The sequence below is a fragment of the Oryx dammah genome, unplaced genomic scaffold (genome assembly GCF_014754425.2).
Source record: "Oryx dammah isolate SB20612 unplaced genomic scaffold, SCBI_Odam_1.1 HiC_scaffold_23, whole genome shotgun sequence".
NCBI classification, from domain to species: Eukaryota; Metazoa; Chordata; class Mammalia; order Artiodactyla; family Bovidae; genus Oryx; species Oryx dammah.
This window is the reverse complement of record NW_024070207.1, coordinates 52863647-52881139: the sequence shown is the minus strand read 5'-3', so window position 1 is coordinate 52881139 and position 17493 is coordinate 52863647. Positions and strand designations below refer to the sequence as shown.

The 17493-nt window shown below is 43.3% G+C and overlaps 1 protein-coding gene and 1 long non-coding RNA gene across 2 annotated transcripts in view; both read left to right on the top strand.

Moving 5' to 3' along the window:
- The window catches only part of TMEM185A (transmembrane protein 185A), a 46675-nt gene extending 29182 nt beyond the window's left edge, over positions 1-17493 (top strand). The window contains exons 2-7 of the mRNA XM_040265418.1: positions 4659-4835; positions 7448-7655; positions 11691-11774; positions 14956-15132; positions 15622-15745; positions 17163-17493. Coding sequence (XP_040121352.1) covers positions 4659-4835; positions 7448-7655; positions 11691-11774; positions 14956-15132; positions 15622-15745; positions 17163-17407 — 1015 coding nt within the window. The 3' untranslated portion in view covers positions 17408-17493. The remainder of the gene's footprint in view (positions 1-4658; positions 4836-7447; positions 7656-11690; positions 11775-14955; positions 15133-15621; positions 15746-17162) is intronic.
- LOC120881769 lies at positions 11784-13043 on the top strand. The gene is made up of 2 exons (XR_005725337.1): positions 11784-12477; positions 12520-13043. It is a non-coding gene; the product is annotated as an uncharacterized LOC120881769 (long non-coding RNA).

Genomic DNA, 17493 nt, shown 5'->3' with positions numbered 1-17493 from the left:
ACACACACACACACACACACACACACACACACACACACTTCCCCCATGTTCATTAAACAGTCATCTCTTCATAGCACTTAGGTTGCCACTTAGGTATATTTTAGCTATTGTAAATAAGGTTGCTGTAAACATAGGGGTACATACATCTTTTCGAATTACTGTTTTTTTTCTTCAGATAAATCCCCAGGAGTCGAATTGCTGGAGTACATAATAGTTCTATTTTTAAGTTTTTAAGGACCCTTCATACCATTTTTCATAATGGCTGCATCAGTTTACATTCTTGCCAACATTGCATGTGGATTCCTTTTTTTCTACATCGTCGCCAACACTTGTTATCTGTTTGTCCTTTTGATAATAGTCATTTTGACAGATGTCAGATATTATCAAACTAGACTACTTCCTCATACCATATACAGAAAGGAACTCAATTTGGATTAACAACTTAAATATAAGACCCAAAACCATAAAACTCCTCAAAGAAAACATAGGTAGTATGCTCTTTGACATCAGTCTTAGCAATATTTTTTTAATATGTCTCCTCAAGCAGAAGAAACAAAAGCATAAATAAGCAAATGGGACTTTGCATTGATCTTCAAAATAACGTGATGAGTATGGTAGGCTAAATAATGTCCCTTAAAGATATCTACTTACTAATCCAGGGAACCTGTGTATATTACCTTCTCTGGCAAAAAGGTGAATATTACCTTATGTGGCAAAAGATATGATTAAATTACAGATCTTGAGATGGGAGAATATCCTGGTTTATCCAGGTGGGCTCTAAATATGTTCATGGGTTTCCATATAAGAAGGAGGCAGAGGAGATACTATAAAGAGAAGACAATGTGATTGAAGCAGAGAAAGAGATTTGAAGATGCTGCCCTTCTGATATTAATAATGGAGGAAGGAGCTCAAAGACGTACAGGGAATACAGCTCTAAAAACTTGAAAAGGCAAGGAAAGGATTCTCTCCTAGTCTCTGGAGGGAGCATGGCTCTGCTGACACCTTAGTTTTAACCTAGTGAACCTCATTTTGGACCTTTAGCCTGCAGAACTATAAGAGAATAAATGTGTGTTGTTTTAAACCATCATGTTCATGGTAATTTGTTATAGCAACCATAGGAAATGAATAGAGGATATAAATTTTAACAGTATTGAATTTTTTAATCTGTAAAAATGATGGATCTCTCTATTTGTTTAGATCTTTAATTTTAAGACTTCTCGGGTAGTACTAGTGGTAAAGAACTCTCCTGCCAGTGCAGGAGACACAAGAGACATGTGAGGGTTCGATCCCTGGGTGGGGAAGATCCCCTGGAGAAGGAAATGACAACCCACTCCAGTATTCTTGCCTGGGGAATCCCATGGACAGAGAAGCCTGGCAGGCTGCAGTCCATGGGGTCACAAAGAGTCAGATATGACTGAAGCAACTTAGCAAAGCTACAAAATTTTTTTGGCAGTGTTTGTTAGATTTCAGAATCTAAATCTTGAAGATATTTTGTTAAATTTGTCTTTAGGTATTTCATACTTTGATACTGTTGGAAATGGTAGTTTTTTCATAAACTTCTGATTTTAAATATTATTGTTTATAGGAAAGTTGCAGTAAATTATAGTTTTTAAAAATCTGTGTCCATTTTCTCATTGCTAGCATATAGAAATGCAGTAAATGTTTTCATTTATTTACCTTGTATCCTGCAGCTTTACTAAATTCACTAATTAGGTTTGGTAGCTTTTTTGGTCGAGTACTTAGGATTTTCTACATAGACAGTCACATTGTCTGCAAATATTAGATTCAGTCCTTCCTTTCCAAATCTTTATCCTTTTTATTTCTTTTCTTGTATTATATTTGTGATTAGGGCTTCCAGTACAGTGTTGAATAGTTGTATTGAAGTGGACATACTTCTTGTTTACCGTTTTAGGGGGAAAGTATTTAGTCTTTCACCACTAAGCATTTTTAACTAGGTTTTTTCTAAACATGAAAGTTGCTCAGTCGTGTCCGACTCTTTGCAACCCATGGACCATACAGTCCATGGAATTCTCGAGGCCAGAATACTGGAGTGGGTAGCTGTTCCCTTCTCCAGGGGATCTTCCCAACCCAGGGATTGAACCCAGGTCTTCTGCATTGCAGGCGGATTCTGTACCAGCTGAGCCACCAGGGAAGTCCAAGTCCAAAGGCCCAGAGCCCTCGGCAGCAGACACTGAAGGAGACTGTCAGGTTTTTTCTAGATACCCCTCTATTCCTAATTTGCTTAGAGATTTTATCTTGAATGAGTAGTGAGTTATGTCAAATGTTTCTTCTGGAACTATTAAAATAATCATATGGCTTCTCTTTTTCATTCTATTAATACAGTGAATTACATTGATTTCAAATGTTAAGCCAAACTTGCAGTCCTGGCTAAACCACACTTAGTCATAATGCAGTATTCTTTCTATATATTGTTGGATACAATTTCCTGTTTTTTAGGGGTTTTGCATCTGTCTTGTATGAAGGATATTGGTTTGTAGTTTTCTTTCTTGGTCAGGTTTGAGTATCAGGGTAATGCTAGTAGCTTCATAAAATAAATTGGGAAATGTTCCTCTCTCATCTTTTTCTGCAAGAGTTTGTGAAAAATTGGTACTATTTCTTCCTTATGTGTTTGGTAGATTTTGTCTGGGCCTGGCATTTTTTTGTGAGACTGATTCTAACTACAGTTTCTGTTGTTCTTTAAATAGATATAGAAATATGAAAGTATTTCTTCTTGTGTGAACTTTATTTCAAGAAATTTGCTTGCTTGAAGCTGTTCATAACATCCACTTCTAATACCTGTAGGATTTGTCATGATGTCCCTGATTTCATTCCTGGTATTAGTAATTCATGTTTACTGTTTTTTTCCTGATCACTCTAGCTGTCAGCTCAGTTCAGTCACTCAGTCGTGTCCGACTCTTTGCAACCCCATGGACTGCAGCACACCAGGCTTCCCTGTCCATCACCAGCCCCCGGACCCTGCACATATTCATGTCCATTGAGTCGGTGATGCCATCCAACCATCTCATCCTCTGTCATCCCCTTCTCCTGCCTTCAGTTGTTCCCAGAATCAGGGTCTTTTCCAGTGAGTCAACTCTTCGCATCAGGTGGCCAAAGTATTGGAGTTTCAGCTTCAGCATCAGTCCTTCCAAAGAATATTTAGGACTGATTTCCTATAGGATTGACTGGTTGGATCTCCTTGCAGTCCAAGGGACTCTCAAGAGTCTTCTCCAACACCACAGTTCAAAAGCATCAATTCTTTGGCACTCAGTTTTCTTTATGGTCCAACTCTCACATCCATACATGACTACTGGAAAAACCATAGTTTTGACTAGATGGACCTTTGTCAGCAAAATAATGTCTCTGTTTTTTTTTTTTTTTTAAATCTTTTCAAAGAACCAGCTTTTAATTTCATTGATTTTTCTCTAACATCTTTCTTATGTAGTTCATTGATATTTGTGTATATATTTATTATTGATTTCCATTCATTTTTAAAAAATTTCCTTCTCTTCCTAGTTTCTTAAGGTGGATCATAGATTGTTGACTTGAGATCTTTTCTACTAAGCATTGGCTCAGGAAGATCTCCTGAAGTAGGAAATGGCAACCCGCTCCAGTGTTCTTGCCTGGAGAATTCCATGGTCAGAGGAGCCTGGTGGGCTACAGTTCATGGGGTCGCAAAGAGTTGGACATGACTGCGACTTTCACACACACAGAGAATATTTACATTTGATGTAATTGGCAGTAGGGTTAGATTTTAACTGCCTTCTTCTGCAGTCTGGAATTTGTCTCCAGGCAGTAAGTTGGGGCATTGATAGAGTGTATTTTCTTTTCTTTTTTTTTTTTTTAATTTCTTTCTGCCATCATGGTCCTTCACTGCCTGTTGCCCATTGTTTGAAAACTGTTATTTCATATATTTCATCCAGTTTCTTTTTAAGGTGGGAGGGAAAACTCCATTCCTCTTATTCTACCAAAGTTGTAAGTAGAAGTCCTTAACAATGTAATTTCTAATTAATATTTTTAAAACACCCTCTTCATGAAGTCTGAAGTGTGTTTTATGTAAAATATGAGTGTATGTATGTGTATAATTCAGTCACCAAAAGACTAACACATGGATTAAAACTGTATATGAATATGGCAGGAGGCTACTTTTTAAAAAATAGAATCAAATAATAAGTGACACAACTTGACCATATCTTGAATTGTCAACTTTTTCCAGTCTCTATGTCTGGATGGCTAGTTCCTTCTGCTTGGAATGCTTCCTCATCTCATATCCTTTCCTGCCTGGTAGCTTTCCGTGTGTCCTCCAGACCAGCTTCAGGCTTATCATTTCTCTGCTTCCCAGTCCCCCCGACAGAATCCATGTTTCCTCTGTGGGCTGTCATCACATTCTACCCATAGAATCATTCTGACATATGCATGTTATATATGTTTCTGTATGTACTTCTCTTACCAGGAAGCCCTGGAAAGCAGGGAACTTGTTTTAGTCTTCTTTATATTTCTTTTATCCTCTAACAACAGTATGTCTTCTACATAGAATTTTCAATATATGATTATTGAATTGGTGATTCTTTTCACATGCTAAAAAGTAATGCTGTTATCACACCTCATTTTAATATCGCCTATTTGTAATGTGAATCTTCTTTGTTTTGTTTTTCTTCTAGTAAATTCCTCATCTATGCCTGTCTACTGCTGTTCTCTGTGTTGCTGGCCCTTCGTCTAGATGGCATCATTCAGTGGAGTTACTGGGCTGTTTTTGCTCCAATATGGCTGTGGAAGTTAATGGTCATTGTTGGAGCCTCAGTTGGAACTGGAGTCTGGGCACGAAATCCCCAGTATCGGTAATACTGCTTTATAAAACCTGTTGGTCTCTACCCTGGGCAGGTGCAGGGGGAGGTATCTTGTTTTTCACTTCTCATAAAGTAAGGAGTATTTTCTTTTCTACCTGTCAGAGTTTTTAGAAGAGCTATAATATAAGCAAGCTTATTTCTATTCTAAGTTTTTAAAAAGTAAGTGTTTGATAGCCATTGTTAAACAAAAGGACTGTTATTTTAGGTGCTTAAATTCCTAGCCAGCCCACAAAAGTTTATGTAATCTAAAATGCATCCAAAATATAGAACCGTTACACCATGCTAGACAAGGAGGTATGAAACCATCATATTTGTAGGAGCAGTTCTACAAATCAAAGTTCTAGTTTTGGCCATCAGGGATATACCCTTCTCCATTAATTTCTGGAACTGTGTCTCCCCTTACCCCAATCTCCTAGTCCTGGGATTTTAGGCCTATTAGTGCTGTGGGGGAAGCAGCTTGGCCAGGACACAGTGAGGCCCTGAGACAGGAAAAGATGAGGCCCAGATGCTGTGAAGGAGAATAGAGCCCTGGGGGCCAGGAAAAGGTGTCCTCTTTACCTTCACCGCCTCCCCTCACACCTTTCTTCTTGGATGCCTCAGTCAGTCCAAGTTCCTGTCATGGGCTTAACTCCAGTGCACATCCTGCTGCTGCTGGGGCCCACCAGAGTCTCTCTGCTCTCCCTTGCAAAGTCTGCCACTTGGGAAAGGAAAAGGGGAGACTTGAGGGGAGCTATTCTAAACCGTCACCAGGCAGATAAGGAGTGACAGAATGCCCAGTAGGCAGGCGGGGAGAGAAGAGGAGGACACATGCAGCTGCTCATATGAGAAAAGTATATACGTTGGGACCATCTCGACTTGTTTAAATCTTCATTATGAACTTTAAAAATAAGATTTAGATCATCTAAAATATGTTACCACATATGTAGCTAAGAACTTGAAAATAGCCACACAGAGAGCCTTAGCAGATGGGGGACATTAGTGTATAACTTAGATTTTTATAATTTCTTAGTTTTTTTTTTTTTTAAGATTACCTGTGTGGCCACAAATCTTTTTTTTTTTTTAATGAGATATTTTCAGATATCTAATGTTTGCTCTACTTTGTCCACCTCATGCGAAGAGTTGACTCATTGGAAAAGACTTTGATGCTGGGAGGGATTGGGGGTAGGAGGAGAAGGGGACGACAGAGGATGAGATGGCTGGATGGCATCACTGACTCGATGGACGTGAGTCTGAGTGAACTCCGGGAGTTGGTGATGGGCAGGGAGGCCTGGCGTGCTGCGATTCATGGGGTCGCAAAGAGTTGGACACGACTGAGTGACTGAACTGAACTGAACTGAATGTTTGCTCATTCTCTGCTGCCCCCTTCTCCTTTTGCCTTTAATCTTTCCTAGCATCAGGGTCTTTTCTAATGAGTCAATTAAATAGCATCACCAACTCAATGGACATGAGTTTGAGCAAACTCCAGGAGATAGTAAGGGGTAGAGGAGCCTGGCATGCTGCAGTCCTTAGGGTCACAAAGAGTCAGACACAACCTAGTGACTGAACAACAACCTTTGCTACTCAAAGAATGAAAAGTGAAATTGCTAAACAGTTTAAGTTCCACTAGTTGTTTAGAAACTGTTTGACCTTTTCTCTTTTGGTTTAAGATACCTTTCAAAATTCCCTTAACAAAAGGAATTGTATGTGTGTAGTTGAATGTCCTGAATGTACAGACATGGTCATTCTAGCATCAACATTGTCCAGTGGAACATTGTTGGGTCTTACAGAATATAACTTCTGATCTCATTTTCTCTGTGTCCTAAAGTCACACCAACATGATGCATCACAGATGTTCACCTATATATTGAATTAGGTGCATTGTTGGCCTTGCAGATGCATTTTTAACCATTTTCTTGATTAGTGGCCTTATTATTGTTTTAATTGTTAACCTATTAAATCCATGCATGATCCATAAGCAGCTTAAACTGATTTAAAGAACAATTTTAATGGCTCTTCTTTAGCATCTGCAGGTGTTAGTTTATCCTAATGGAATAGGAAGGAAAATAACATTCATAATTTGATTTGCATTTTAAAATAGCACCTAACAACAGTTGCTATATTTTCTTGAAATATAACAGACACTTATGCAATAAAACTAGGTTTTTCTTAATTGTATTGCATGAAATGTGATTTACATGGTTTTTAATTCATTGAGAGATGGGAATCATGCAATTTAAGGGATATGTGTTAGCTGTTAGCATTAGAAGCAATAGCTTAAATAATTTTGGAAGTAGTTGAATTTAAATTTATGAACAAAAGTGTTAATGTACACTGTCAGGAAATAACTGTGGTATTGCTTCTGAGAATATTCAGTTAAAACTCTTAAGTCTGGTTTGGTTATAAATGTTCATTGCTTGTCATGTAGTAGTTCTTTGATGTTTGAGAGATTGCCCCTTAAAGAGGAATGTTAGCTTAGCTTTCCACCTGATTTCCCTTTGCCTTTTGTCAGATTTACAAATACAGTCCAGAGTATCCATGTAAGTTGGTGTTACATGGGCTGCTTGCTCCCTATGGAGATTCTGAACTGAGGATGTTTTTTTTCTTCTTCTTCTGTCCCTCTTTAGAGCAGAAGGGGAAACATGTGTGGAGTTCAAGGCCATGCTAATTGCAGTAGGCATTCACTTGCTGCTGCTGATGTTTGAAGTGCTGGTGTGCGACAGGATTGAGAGAGGCAGCCACTTCTGGCTCCTGGTCTTCATGCCGCTCTTCTTCGTTTCCCCCGTGTCTGTGGCAGCTTGTGTTTGGGGCTTTCGCCATGATAGGTCACTGGAGGTAAGATTTCATATATTTAGGAAGGTTCAAAAATCAGAATCTTTTGATCAGTTACTGTGATAGAAGAGGTTGATTACTAATGCTAGATCATGGTATATAAGGAAACGAAAAACAATGGAAATGATCATGTTTCTCTTTCTTGACTTAAACACCCAGACCATCAGGCTTCTTCCTGCTTCATGTCTTTCCCTGTCCACCTGGATCAGCCAGCTTCTCCTGAGAAACAGACCCAGTAGGATAGATGCAGATGGAGATATAGTTGCAGATATGTAGATAGGTGTTCACATAGGAGGATTATTGGAAGGTGCTGGCTCACGTGCTTATGGGGGCTGGAGATTCAGCAGGATTTCTCCCTCTCCAGGAAACCATGGTCTTTGCTCCTAAGGCCCTTTAGCTGATTGGATGAGATCTAACCATGCCATCAAGGGGAATGTCCTTTAGTTAAAGTCAGTACCCTCACAGCAATACCTAGACTATTTTTTGATTAAATAACCAAGTACTACAGCCACGCTGCCTGCTTTGGCACTGCACCACCACGCCTCACCCCCGTGTCCTGCAGCCTCATCTGAAGGCCTTTGGAGCCCTCATCTCACTGACCACTCTGCAGGTCCTGACACTCTGGGTCCCTCCACCAATCTGGCTACCTCAGCCTGTATTCAGCTTCTTCACTGAATTCCTCTTCCTCTATTCCTCACAAGTCACTGTTTCTTAGGATCCTCAGTTTAGTCACTCAGTCGTATCTGACTCTTTGCGACCCCATGGACTGCAGCACACCAGGCTTCCCTGTCCATCAGCAACTCCCAGAGCTTGCTCAAACTCACGTCCATCGAGTCAGTGATGCCATCCAACCATCTCATCCTCTGTCATCCCCTTCTCCTCCTGGCTTCAATCTTTCCCAATATCAGGATCCTAACCTTGGGCATTATCTGTCCTCACTGTGCACACTTCCTCTGAATGATCTCATTCACACTTCCTGCCTCCACTGCCACTTCTGTGCTCTCACTTCCTGATTCTGCATTTCTCAACTCTGATTTCCACACGAGCTCCAGGCTCCTACCGCACTTCCCCCAAATATGTATTCCGTGTATTTGTTGAAGGTGCCATTTCCAGCCAGTCACACTTACCTTTCCACCTTATGCCTCTTTTGCTTTGCATTCTTTTCTATTATCTGAGCAAATGAAGTAACAATACCATGGTTTAAAAATCATTTATATATTAAACAAAACCACTGACATTAAACATTCTAGATTTTGCCTATTTGGGGCAGTGTTTCTCAGTGGGGGCTGGATATGCTGTTGTCCTTTGGGATAGGAAATGTCTTCTTGAGCAGGACTGTCCCCTGCATTTCAGGTCACTTACTGCTGATGTCTGCCTAGTAAACACTAGTGGATGTGCTCCCGCAGGTTATTGTCACATCCAGTAGGGTCTGTGCACATTTCCTAGCTCCTCCCCAGGCAGGCAGCATTACCCAGGTTGAAAAGCACTGAGAAAGTTATGTAAATACTGTTGGATGGGAGCTGAGGAAGAAGTTAAAGAAAACTAAAAAATTGGAACTTTATTTCTTAGAAAATGAAAGCATATACCAGGGCTACAACTATACTAGGCACGAAACCGTATTTTCCTAATGCAGAGTTCTAGAAAATATGTCACTCATAGGGTCACACTCTTGGCAGTCTACCTGTGAGAAGAAACCATGTGCCAAGACTTGAGCCCCTTCTTGGTTTTTGTGTCCCAGGAGGAGGAGTACTCATTGGCTAGAGGTTAGTGGGCCTAGGCTCCTCCAGGGCCATGCAGGAGGAGTCAGGGTGTGGCAGGGTGCCCTGTGCAGGAAGGAAAGGGGATGGTATTTTTCAGGCAGAGGAAATAACACATAAGAAGCCATAGACATAGAAGAAAGTCTGTCATGTCAAGTGAACCAGTGGCTCAGATATGACTGCAGTATGGTTTTGCAAGAAGCAGAGTCCTGGTGATGGTTTCACAGCCATACTCATATGGTAGTAATATGAATATACTTAATATGGTTAAACTGTACCCTTAAAGAGAATTAAGATGGTAAGTTTTACATTATTTGTATTTTTCCACAGAAAAAATGCATGGAGCATAAAGTGTAAATGAAGGAACTAGGGACAAGGGAGAGGCTGTAGAGAGGGATTGGGCTGACTAAGGGCCAGTCCTTAGTCTTCAAGGTAGTGCCCAGCTGCCCAGGGCACCACAGGGTGCTCACAGGGCACCATGGGATATTGGGCATTTTTGAGGGAGAAGCAGTGATCCCTGACATCTGTGGGGACACACAGTGAACTACTAGCTCCACATAGTTTGGGTTTTATTGTTAGGTCACACTGCATTGATTTCAGTGGTGTCATAGAAGAGTCTAGGTTGTTGGCTTTCTCTGTGATGAGAAGGCAGTGCTGTGCAAAAATCCATAGAGGGCTACTTAGGATGTCAGTATTCCTTTTAGATCTAATGGCTTAAGTCAGTGGAACCATTAGATGTTTCTTTTTGCCCATAGGCCTTGGAAGGAATGGCTGAATCACTAACTGCCCAGGGAACTGGGAGCTTTGGGGCAGACCTGGGCCAGGTTGGGTAGTGTCCTTTGATTTTCATTCTGTGGGTGGTGGTGAGCTGTTGAAGAGCAGCAAGTGCTTGAGCCAGCAGGAGGGCCACCTGTGGGGCACTGGGACAGAGACTGGGCTAGGGACCCTAGAGAAGTCTGCATGGTGGAGGACACAGGCAGTGACTGAGCCTAGAGCATGGAGAAGGGAATGCAGCTGTGTGCCCATGTCCTGATTTGGGGAATCCAGGCTGCAGTGGCTCCTGGTGAGACAGGAGGCTATGGGAACCTATGGCACAGGGTGAAGGAGGCCAGGTATGGGTGATGATTGAATCCCTAGGGGATGGCCTTCAACTGAAGTGCCTCAGGGAGAGCTGACTCTGGGCCCTGGCAGGAAGGCTGCAGTGGAGACAGAGGTTTCAGAAGTGAGCAGGAGGAGGGCATGCCTGCCAGAGGTGTGGAGGCCAGCTCTGCTCCCCACTGAGAACGGAGCAACAGAGTCAAGGAATCATGCATGTTTGTGTTTGTGTCTCTCCAGTGGGTAGAGAAGGCAGACTTCAGGGGCCACCATTTAAAGAGAGGAAAAGGTACCTGACAGGGAAGTATCAGAGACCAGGAGGCTGGCAAGAAAACACACTGGGTTCCTCAACAAGGGAAGAGTGGTGGGCAGTGTCACTTGGTGTGGCAGTGCCCAGTCGGGTGCCAGTGGCAGTGTTCCCAACGCTGCAGAAGTGACTGGGGACCTAGAGGAAAGCAATTTCCAGGTAGTTGTGGGAACAGAGACCGGTGCACAGTGGACCCTGGAGCTTGGAGTGGCAGGGGAGGCCATGGAGACTCCAGTGTCCACAGTGTCTCACAAAGCTCTGGGGTGATGGAAGGAGAGAACTAGGGCTGGTAGGGGCACTAGATAAAGAGAAGTGTGGGTTCATTTGGTCTTGGGGTTATTTCATGTCTAATGGAGATGAGTTGAACATGTGCTTGCAGGAAGGATCCGTGGCATGGCGTGATTCAAGATGCAGTAAAGCATCCACGAGTGGCATCTTGATGTGACAAGGTCCTCCAGAATCCAGAAAGGAAAGTGTGGGGTGCAGGCGGAGTCCCAACACAAGAAGAAGGCAGGACAGTGATGGTTAGGAACCATCCTAACATAGATGCTTGTGGGCAGGGACAGGAGGGGAGCTGGGGAGTCCAGCAAAGACTGCCTCTACAGATTGCAAGCCTGGAAACAGGTCACTGCATGGACGAGCTTAAAGGGCCAAGCAGCCACCGAGCAGAGAAGACAGGACACAAGGCCAGAGCCAGGCTTCTCCTTGGCACAGCACTGCTTTGCTCCTCTCTGCTGAAAATCAGGAGGTTCCAAGTGTGATGTAATAAAACTTTTGCTGCATTATAATTTGCATTGCCTTTTTAAAATGTTAACCAAACAACTGTGGTATTGAATACAATTGTTACTTTGTTTAACTGATTCTTCTCTTCATTTTTAGTTAGAAATCCTGTGTTCTGTCAACATTCTCCAGTTTATATTCATTGCCTTAAGACTGGACAAGATCATTCACTGGCCCTGGCTTGTATGTAACTTTTTAAATCTTTGAATAAACTTGTTTTGGTTATAAAACTCATGTTCATCATAGAAATCTTGGAAAAGACAGATAAACATAGGTAATAGGATAATAATCACCCATAATTCCCTGGGAGATAACATAGTTAGTGGTTTTTGTTTCCTTGTTTGGGGGTTTATTGTTTCATAAGGATAATTGAGATCATACTGCATTTATAATTTAGTATCCTGCTTTGTTGTTCTAATGTTGTATCATAAGCAGTTTTCCATGTCAATAAATGCTCTTTATATGTATAACTTTGAAAGTTTAATTGATAACAAAATATTCTTTAAATACATTTACCAGACTGTCCTCTCATTTCTGAATATTGAACTTGTTACCAGTGCTTTTACAATTATAAATCATGCTGCAGCATATAATTTTGTTTAGATAAATCTTTGCCTGTTTTTTTTTTTCACTGCTTTTTTTAAGGAAAGACTCCAAAAGCAGTATTACTGGCCCAGAGAGTAATAGCTTTTTGAGATTTTGAAATATAAACTGCACTGCCAACTCCCTTTTTCAAAAAAAACTGTGCCTGTTTATACTTTTGCCAGGGATGAAGTCTAAGTCACACTAGTGACCTCTGACTTCCATGAATGGCTTTTGGTTAAAACTGATTATGCTTACATAGGTAGGAGAATGGATGGAGCTACACACACACACACATACACACGTAAATGGCTCCATCCACACACACACACACACACACACACAGACACACAGACACACACACACGTAAATGGCTCCATCCATTCTCAGCAAGCTGCAAATTAGAGAATACAGTACAATTTCAACTAGTAACACATAGAAAGAAGATGAGAGAAAAGGTAGAAGACTTACATTGCCTATGTGAGATGAGGTCTTGCCAGGGTTTAGGATCCCGTCCCTCCACTGCTTGTTGTATACTTTTGTACACAAGACATTTTCTGTGATGAACATGATTTACCTCTAAAAAAAAAAAAACAAAGGTAGAAAAATATACTGAAAAAAGAAAATAATCATTTGGAGACAAGAAAATAAGAGAATAAAAGATGCCTTTATAATGAATAAAGATAAGATCTATCACTTCTTCCTAAAGTCTTGGATAAAACATTCATAATAAAAACTGTTGTTCAGTCATCCATCTTATAGCTTCAGGGTTCTGTATCTGCAGAATGGTAATTGGGCTCAGAGCCTTCTCTTGTACCATGGCAGAAACAAATCTGAGTAAGACCACAATTTGAGTGTAAGATACAATCAGAAAAAAAAAAGACTAGGAAAAACTATGCATGTTTTCTATAGATAAACAAAGGAATTTTTCCTGCCCCAGTGCTGTGCAAATCCTAGCAGATAAAACAGCCTGACTGCAGGTTTCCCACAGTGTTCAAGAGAAGCCCAGTGAGGCTACTCACTGACGTTCTACCCACGAGGGCCAGGCCACTGTGCCTGACCCCAGATGTCCTTTAGGAGGAAGACCACAGCAAACCTCCATGCAGGAAGTCCAGCCTCTTCAGGAGTCCAGCTTAAGTCCTACATCTAAAAATGAAATGTGAAAACCAGAGAACTGTTAGGAGACAGTCTTTGGGATCTGGAGTTAGGTGAAGAGTTCCCAGAAATGATACCAACAACAAGGTACATAAAAGAAGCTTAAAATTAAAGTAATATTAATGAAAAACAGGTTGCAGACTAGGAGGAAATAATCATAAAACACATGTGTAACCAAGGACATATATCCAAAGCATCTAAAGAACTCTTAAAACTAAAAACCTCAGCAACAAAACTTTAAAATTAACTAAACCAACTATTCACAAAGAAGATAGACATATGGTGAGTATGCACATGTAAAGGACAGCATTACCTACTAGGGAAAAGCAAATAAAAACCAGAATGAGGTGCCACAATACCTTTATCAAAATAGCAAAGATAGCAACAGTACCAGGTATGCTAGGGTGGAACCAAGGGACGAGGACATTTGCCCATTGCTGGTAGAAAGGCCAAACTGGATAGACGCTCTGGAAAATGTCTTGGCAATTTCTAATAAGGTTAAATATAGAGTTGCCATGTGACCTAGCAGTGCCAAACCTGGGTGTTTCCCTTGGAGAAATGAAAATGTACAACCACACAGAAACCTGGGCACAAATGTTGATAGCAACTTCATTTGCAACAGCCCAAAGCGGGAAAGCACCCACATTTCCTTCCCAGGGTGAGCAGATAAACAGGCTTGGGTGCATCCATCCAGTGGAGCACCACTCAGCAGTGACCAGTAGATAGACAACAATAGCCTGGAAGCATCTCAAAGATGTCCTGCTGAGTGGGAGAAGGCAGCCTCGGAAGGTGACATGCTGTATGAGTCCATCTCTGTCACATTCTTGAAGAGACAAAAGTGTTGTGTTAGAGGACAGAGCAGTGGCTTCTGGAGGTTGGGGTTGGAGGAAGTTGGTGACACAGCAAAGACAGAGCATGAGGGAGTGTGGCATGGTGAGGGAGTTATCCTCTGTCTCGCCCAAGGCCCCACAGATCTACACATACGTGTATGAACCATCATGGAACTGGCCACCAATAGAAAACAGTCAATTTTACTGTTTCACAACAGAAAACAAAGGGACGACAGATGTACCCAAGGGGCCATCGAGAAGGGGGAAAAGGTCAAACAGAGGGAGCTTAGTGAGGCCCCCGGGACTCATCTTCTGGGCTTATATGGGGGGTAAAATGAAGTCTTTCTGATGTGACAGCAACAGACACAGAACCCGTCTGGGCGAGGCAGCAGGGAAGCCTCCTGGCCTCAGTGTACAAGTTCATGGAGGGCCTGGGTCCCCTGGGCAGCCTGAGTTGCCAGGGAGCATGATCCCCAGCCTCTGGCTACAGAACCCCTGACAGGATGGGCAGTGCCTGGGAAGAGGGGACATGCTCGTTAACTGGGGCGGCCTCACTACCCTTGGCAGGTGGAGGGGAGGTGGGCAGAGCACAGGCTAGCTGAGTGAGCTCAAGATTCAGGGAAATGGCTGCTCTCCACCTTGAGGGTAGCCCCGGCTGCGGAGAATCCCACCAGGAGCAGCGGATCCTCTTCACACACTGGCCACATCCAGGCCTGGCACCCACTTGCATGCAGAGATCCAAGATGAAGTCAGCCGTGCCTCCTCTAAAGACCTTTCTTCTCTCCTCCTGCCCTCAGGTCGTGTGTGTCCCCCTGTGGATTCTCATGTCCTTTCTGTGTCTGGTGGTCCTTTACTACATCGTGTGGTCCGTCCTGTTCCTGCGCTCCATGGATGTGATCGCAGAGCAGAGGAGGACACACATCACCATGGCACTAAGCTGGATGACCATCGTTGTGCCACTCCTCACTTTCGAGGTAAGCTCTCTGGCAGACTGTGTTCCCCCGGGGTTTGGAAGGAGTACAGGACAGTGGAGCTGCCTTTCTTTGGAGGCCTGGGAACTGGCAGTGGGAAGTGGACCTTTCCCGCTACCATGCATCTGAATGTATCAGTTTGTCTTCTAGAAAGAGAAAGTTGGATGTGGTGTTTTGGTATTTGAGCCCTGTGGAGAATTAGAGAGTGGGCACTGTTGACTTCTCTGAAAAAAAAAAAACACCAGGAAGAGTTTCCCATAACAAGCCAGATGTTGGAAATTTTCTAGGTGGATGGATTCTGCTTTGTCCTGAATTTCAGAGCCATGTGAAAGCTCTTCTCATCCTTTCCCCCAGAATGGAGGGTTTCCGTTATCTCCTGTGGGGTGACCTTTCCCCCTTAGGAGGCCTGACGAGGGTGGGCAGCCTGGCTTCAGACAGGGTCCGTTTTCAGATGCTCCATCAACAGAACGTTGACCATTTCTCTTTCCTTAGATCCTGCTGGTTCATAAGCTGGACGGCCACAATGCGTTCTCCTGTATTCCCATATTTGTCCCCCTTTGGCTTTCTTTGATCACTCTGATGGCAACCACCTTCGGACAGAAAGGCGGAAACCACTGTATGTACTTAGCATTTCAGAAGTCCTTGAATGGTGTGTGGCTATATGGGTGTGTGTGTGGCCCTGCTCTATGAAAAAACGAACCTGAGGACCCCAGTCAAGGAGTTTCCCTGGGAAAGCTGGGAGAAGACCTAGAGTCTTCCAGGAAAGGGAGCACTGTTAATCCTGTGACTGGAGAACTGAGCATGGCGGGTGGCCTCTCTGAGTCCATTCACTGTGACATGGAAAACATTATCCCTTCTAGCCAGGGGTTCCTGAAGATTCAGTGAAAATCTGCATCATCTCCCAAACTCTGGACGTCCTCTGGGATCTGTTTCCTCACTCTTGGCAGCATCATTCTTGATATCACTGACTCTCAGCAGTGGTTCCTGGCTCGCTCACTCTCCCTCTCCACTGTAATGATACCTGTTTAGAAGTGCTCTTTGATAAGAGTCTCTCCTCACTAGTCCTTGAGCTCCTTTGCATGTAACCCTGGAGCACACCCTTCTCGAAGCTAACGTGACTAAGATGTTGTACCCAAGAAAAGCCAGCACTGACCTGATGGTTTAGTGGTACCCAGACAGGAAGACAGAGAAGGCAATGGCACCCCACTCCAGTACTCTTGCCTGGAAAATCCCATGGACAGAGGATCCTGGTAGGCTGCAGTCCATGGGGTCGCTACTAGTCGGACAGGACTGAGCGACTTCACTTTCACTTTTCACTTTCATGCATTGGAGAGAGAAATGGCAACCCACTCCAGTGTTCTTGCCTGGAGAATCCCAGGGACGGGGGAGCCTGGTGGGCCGCCGTCTATGGGATCGCACAGAGTCAGACACGACTGAAGTGACTTAGCAGCAGTAGCAGTCAGGAAGAACAGGCCTTGGAGAAGGAGCTTTGAGGTGGCCCTGTGAGCTCAGGCCACCTGCTGGCCTGGACCTACAATTACCTATTGTCTTCCCAGACTCCAGGGGTGACAGAAACCCTTTTCTTGGATGACATTCTTGTTGCACATGCCTTTCTCCTGGGCCAGGAAGATTGAGTGGTTGACATTGCCTAGGTGCCATAGGCATTTGAGATTCACTGGGGCAGTAGTTTTCAAACTGGAGGACCCATCAGAGTCCCAAGACCCCACTCCCCCACCCCCCCAGACACAGAGTTTCTGGTTCAGGAAGTTTGGACCAGGGCCCAAGATCGCATCCCTGACAGGCCCCAGGGAGACATCCTGGGGGCTGCCAGTCCAGGACCCCCAGCTACAGAGCCACAGAGCTGCAGGGCATCCTTCTGGTCCTTGTTGGTATTAAGGCCTAGCTCAGGCTTCATTCTAAGACATCAGGATAAAGCAGTACATTATACAAGGAAAACTTCTCTTCAGGAAAGAAAAGCAACCTGAGATTCAGGGGAGGCTAGTGTTTGAGAAAGTACATTTCTTCTGTTTCAGGGTGGTTTGGGATTCGCAAGGATTTCTGTCAGTTTCTGCTTGAAATCTGCCCGTTTTTGAGAGAATATGGAAACATCTCCTACGACCTCCACCATGAAGGTAGCGAGGAAACTGAAGAAACGCCAGTTCCAGAACCTCCTAAGATCGCTCCTATGTTTCGAAAGAAGACCCGGGTGGTTATCACCCAGAGCCCTGGGAAGTACGTCCTCCCACCTCCCAAATTAAATATCGAAATGCCAGACTAGACCGTGCTCCCAGGGAAGATCAAGAGTGCACCTGGCCCGCCCTCTTTTCCACCTTCTTCTGCCTCTCCATTCACCCCCTCCCTCCC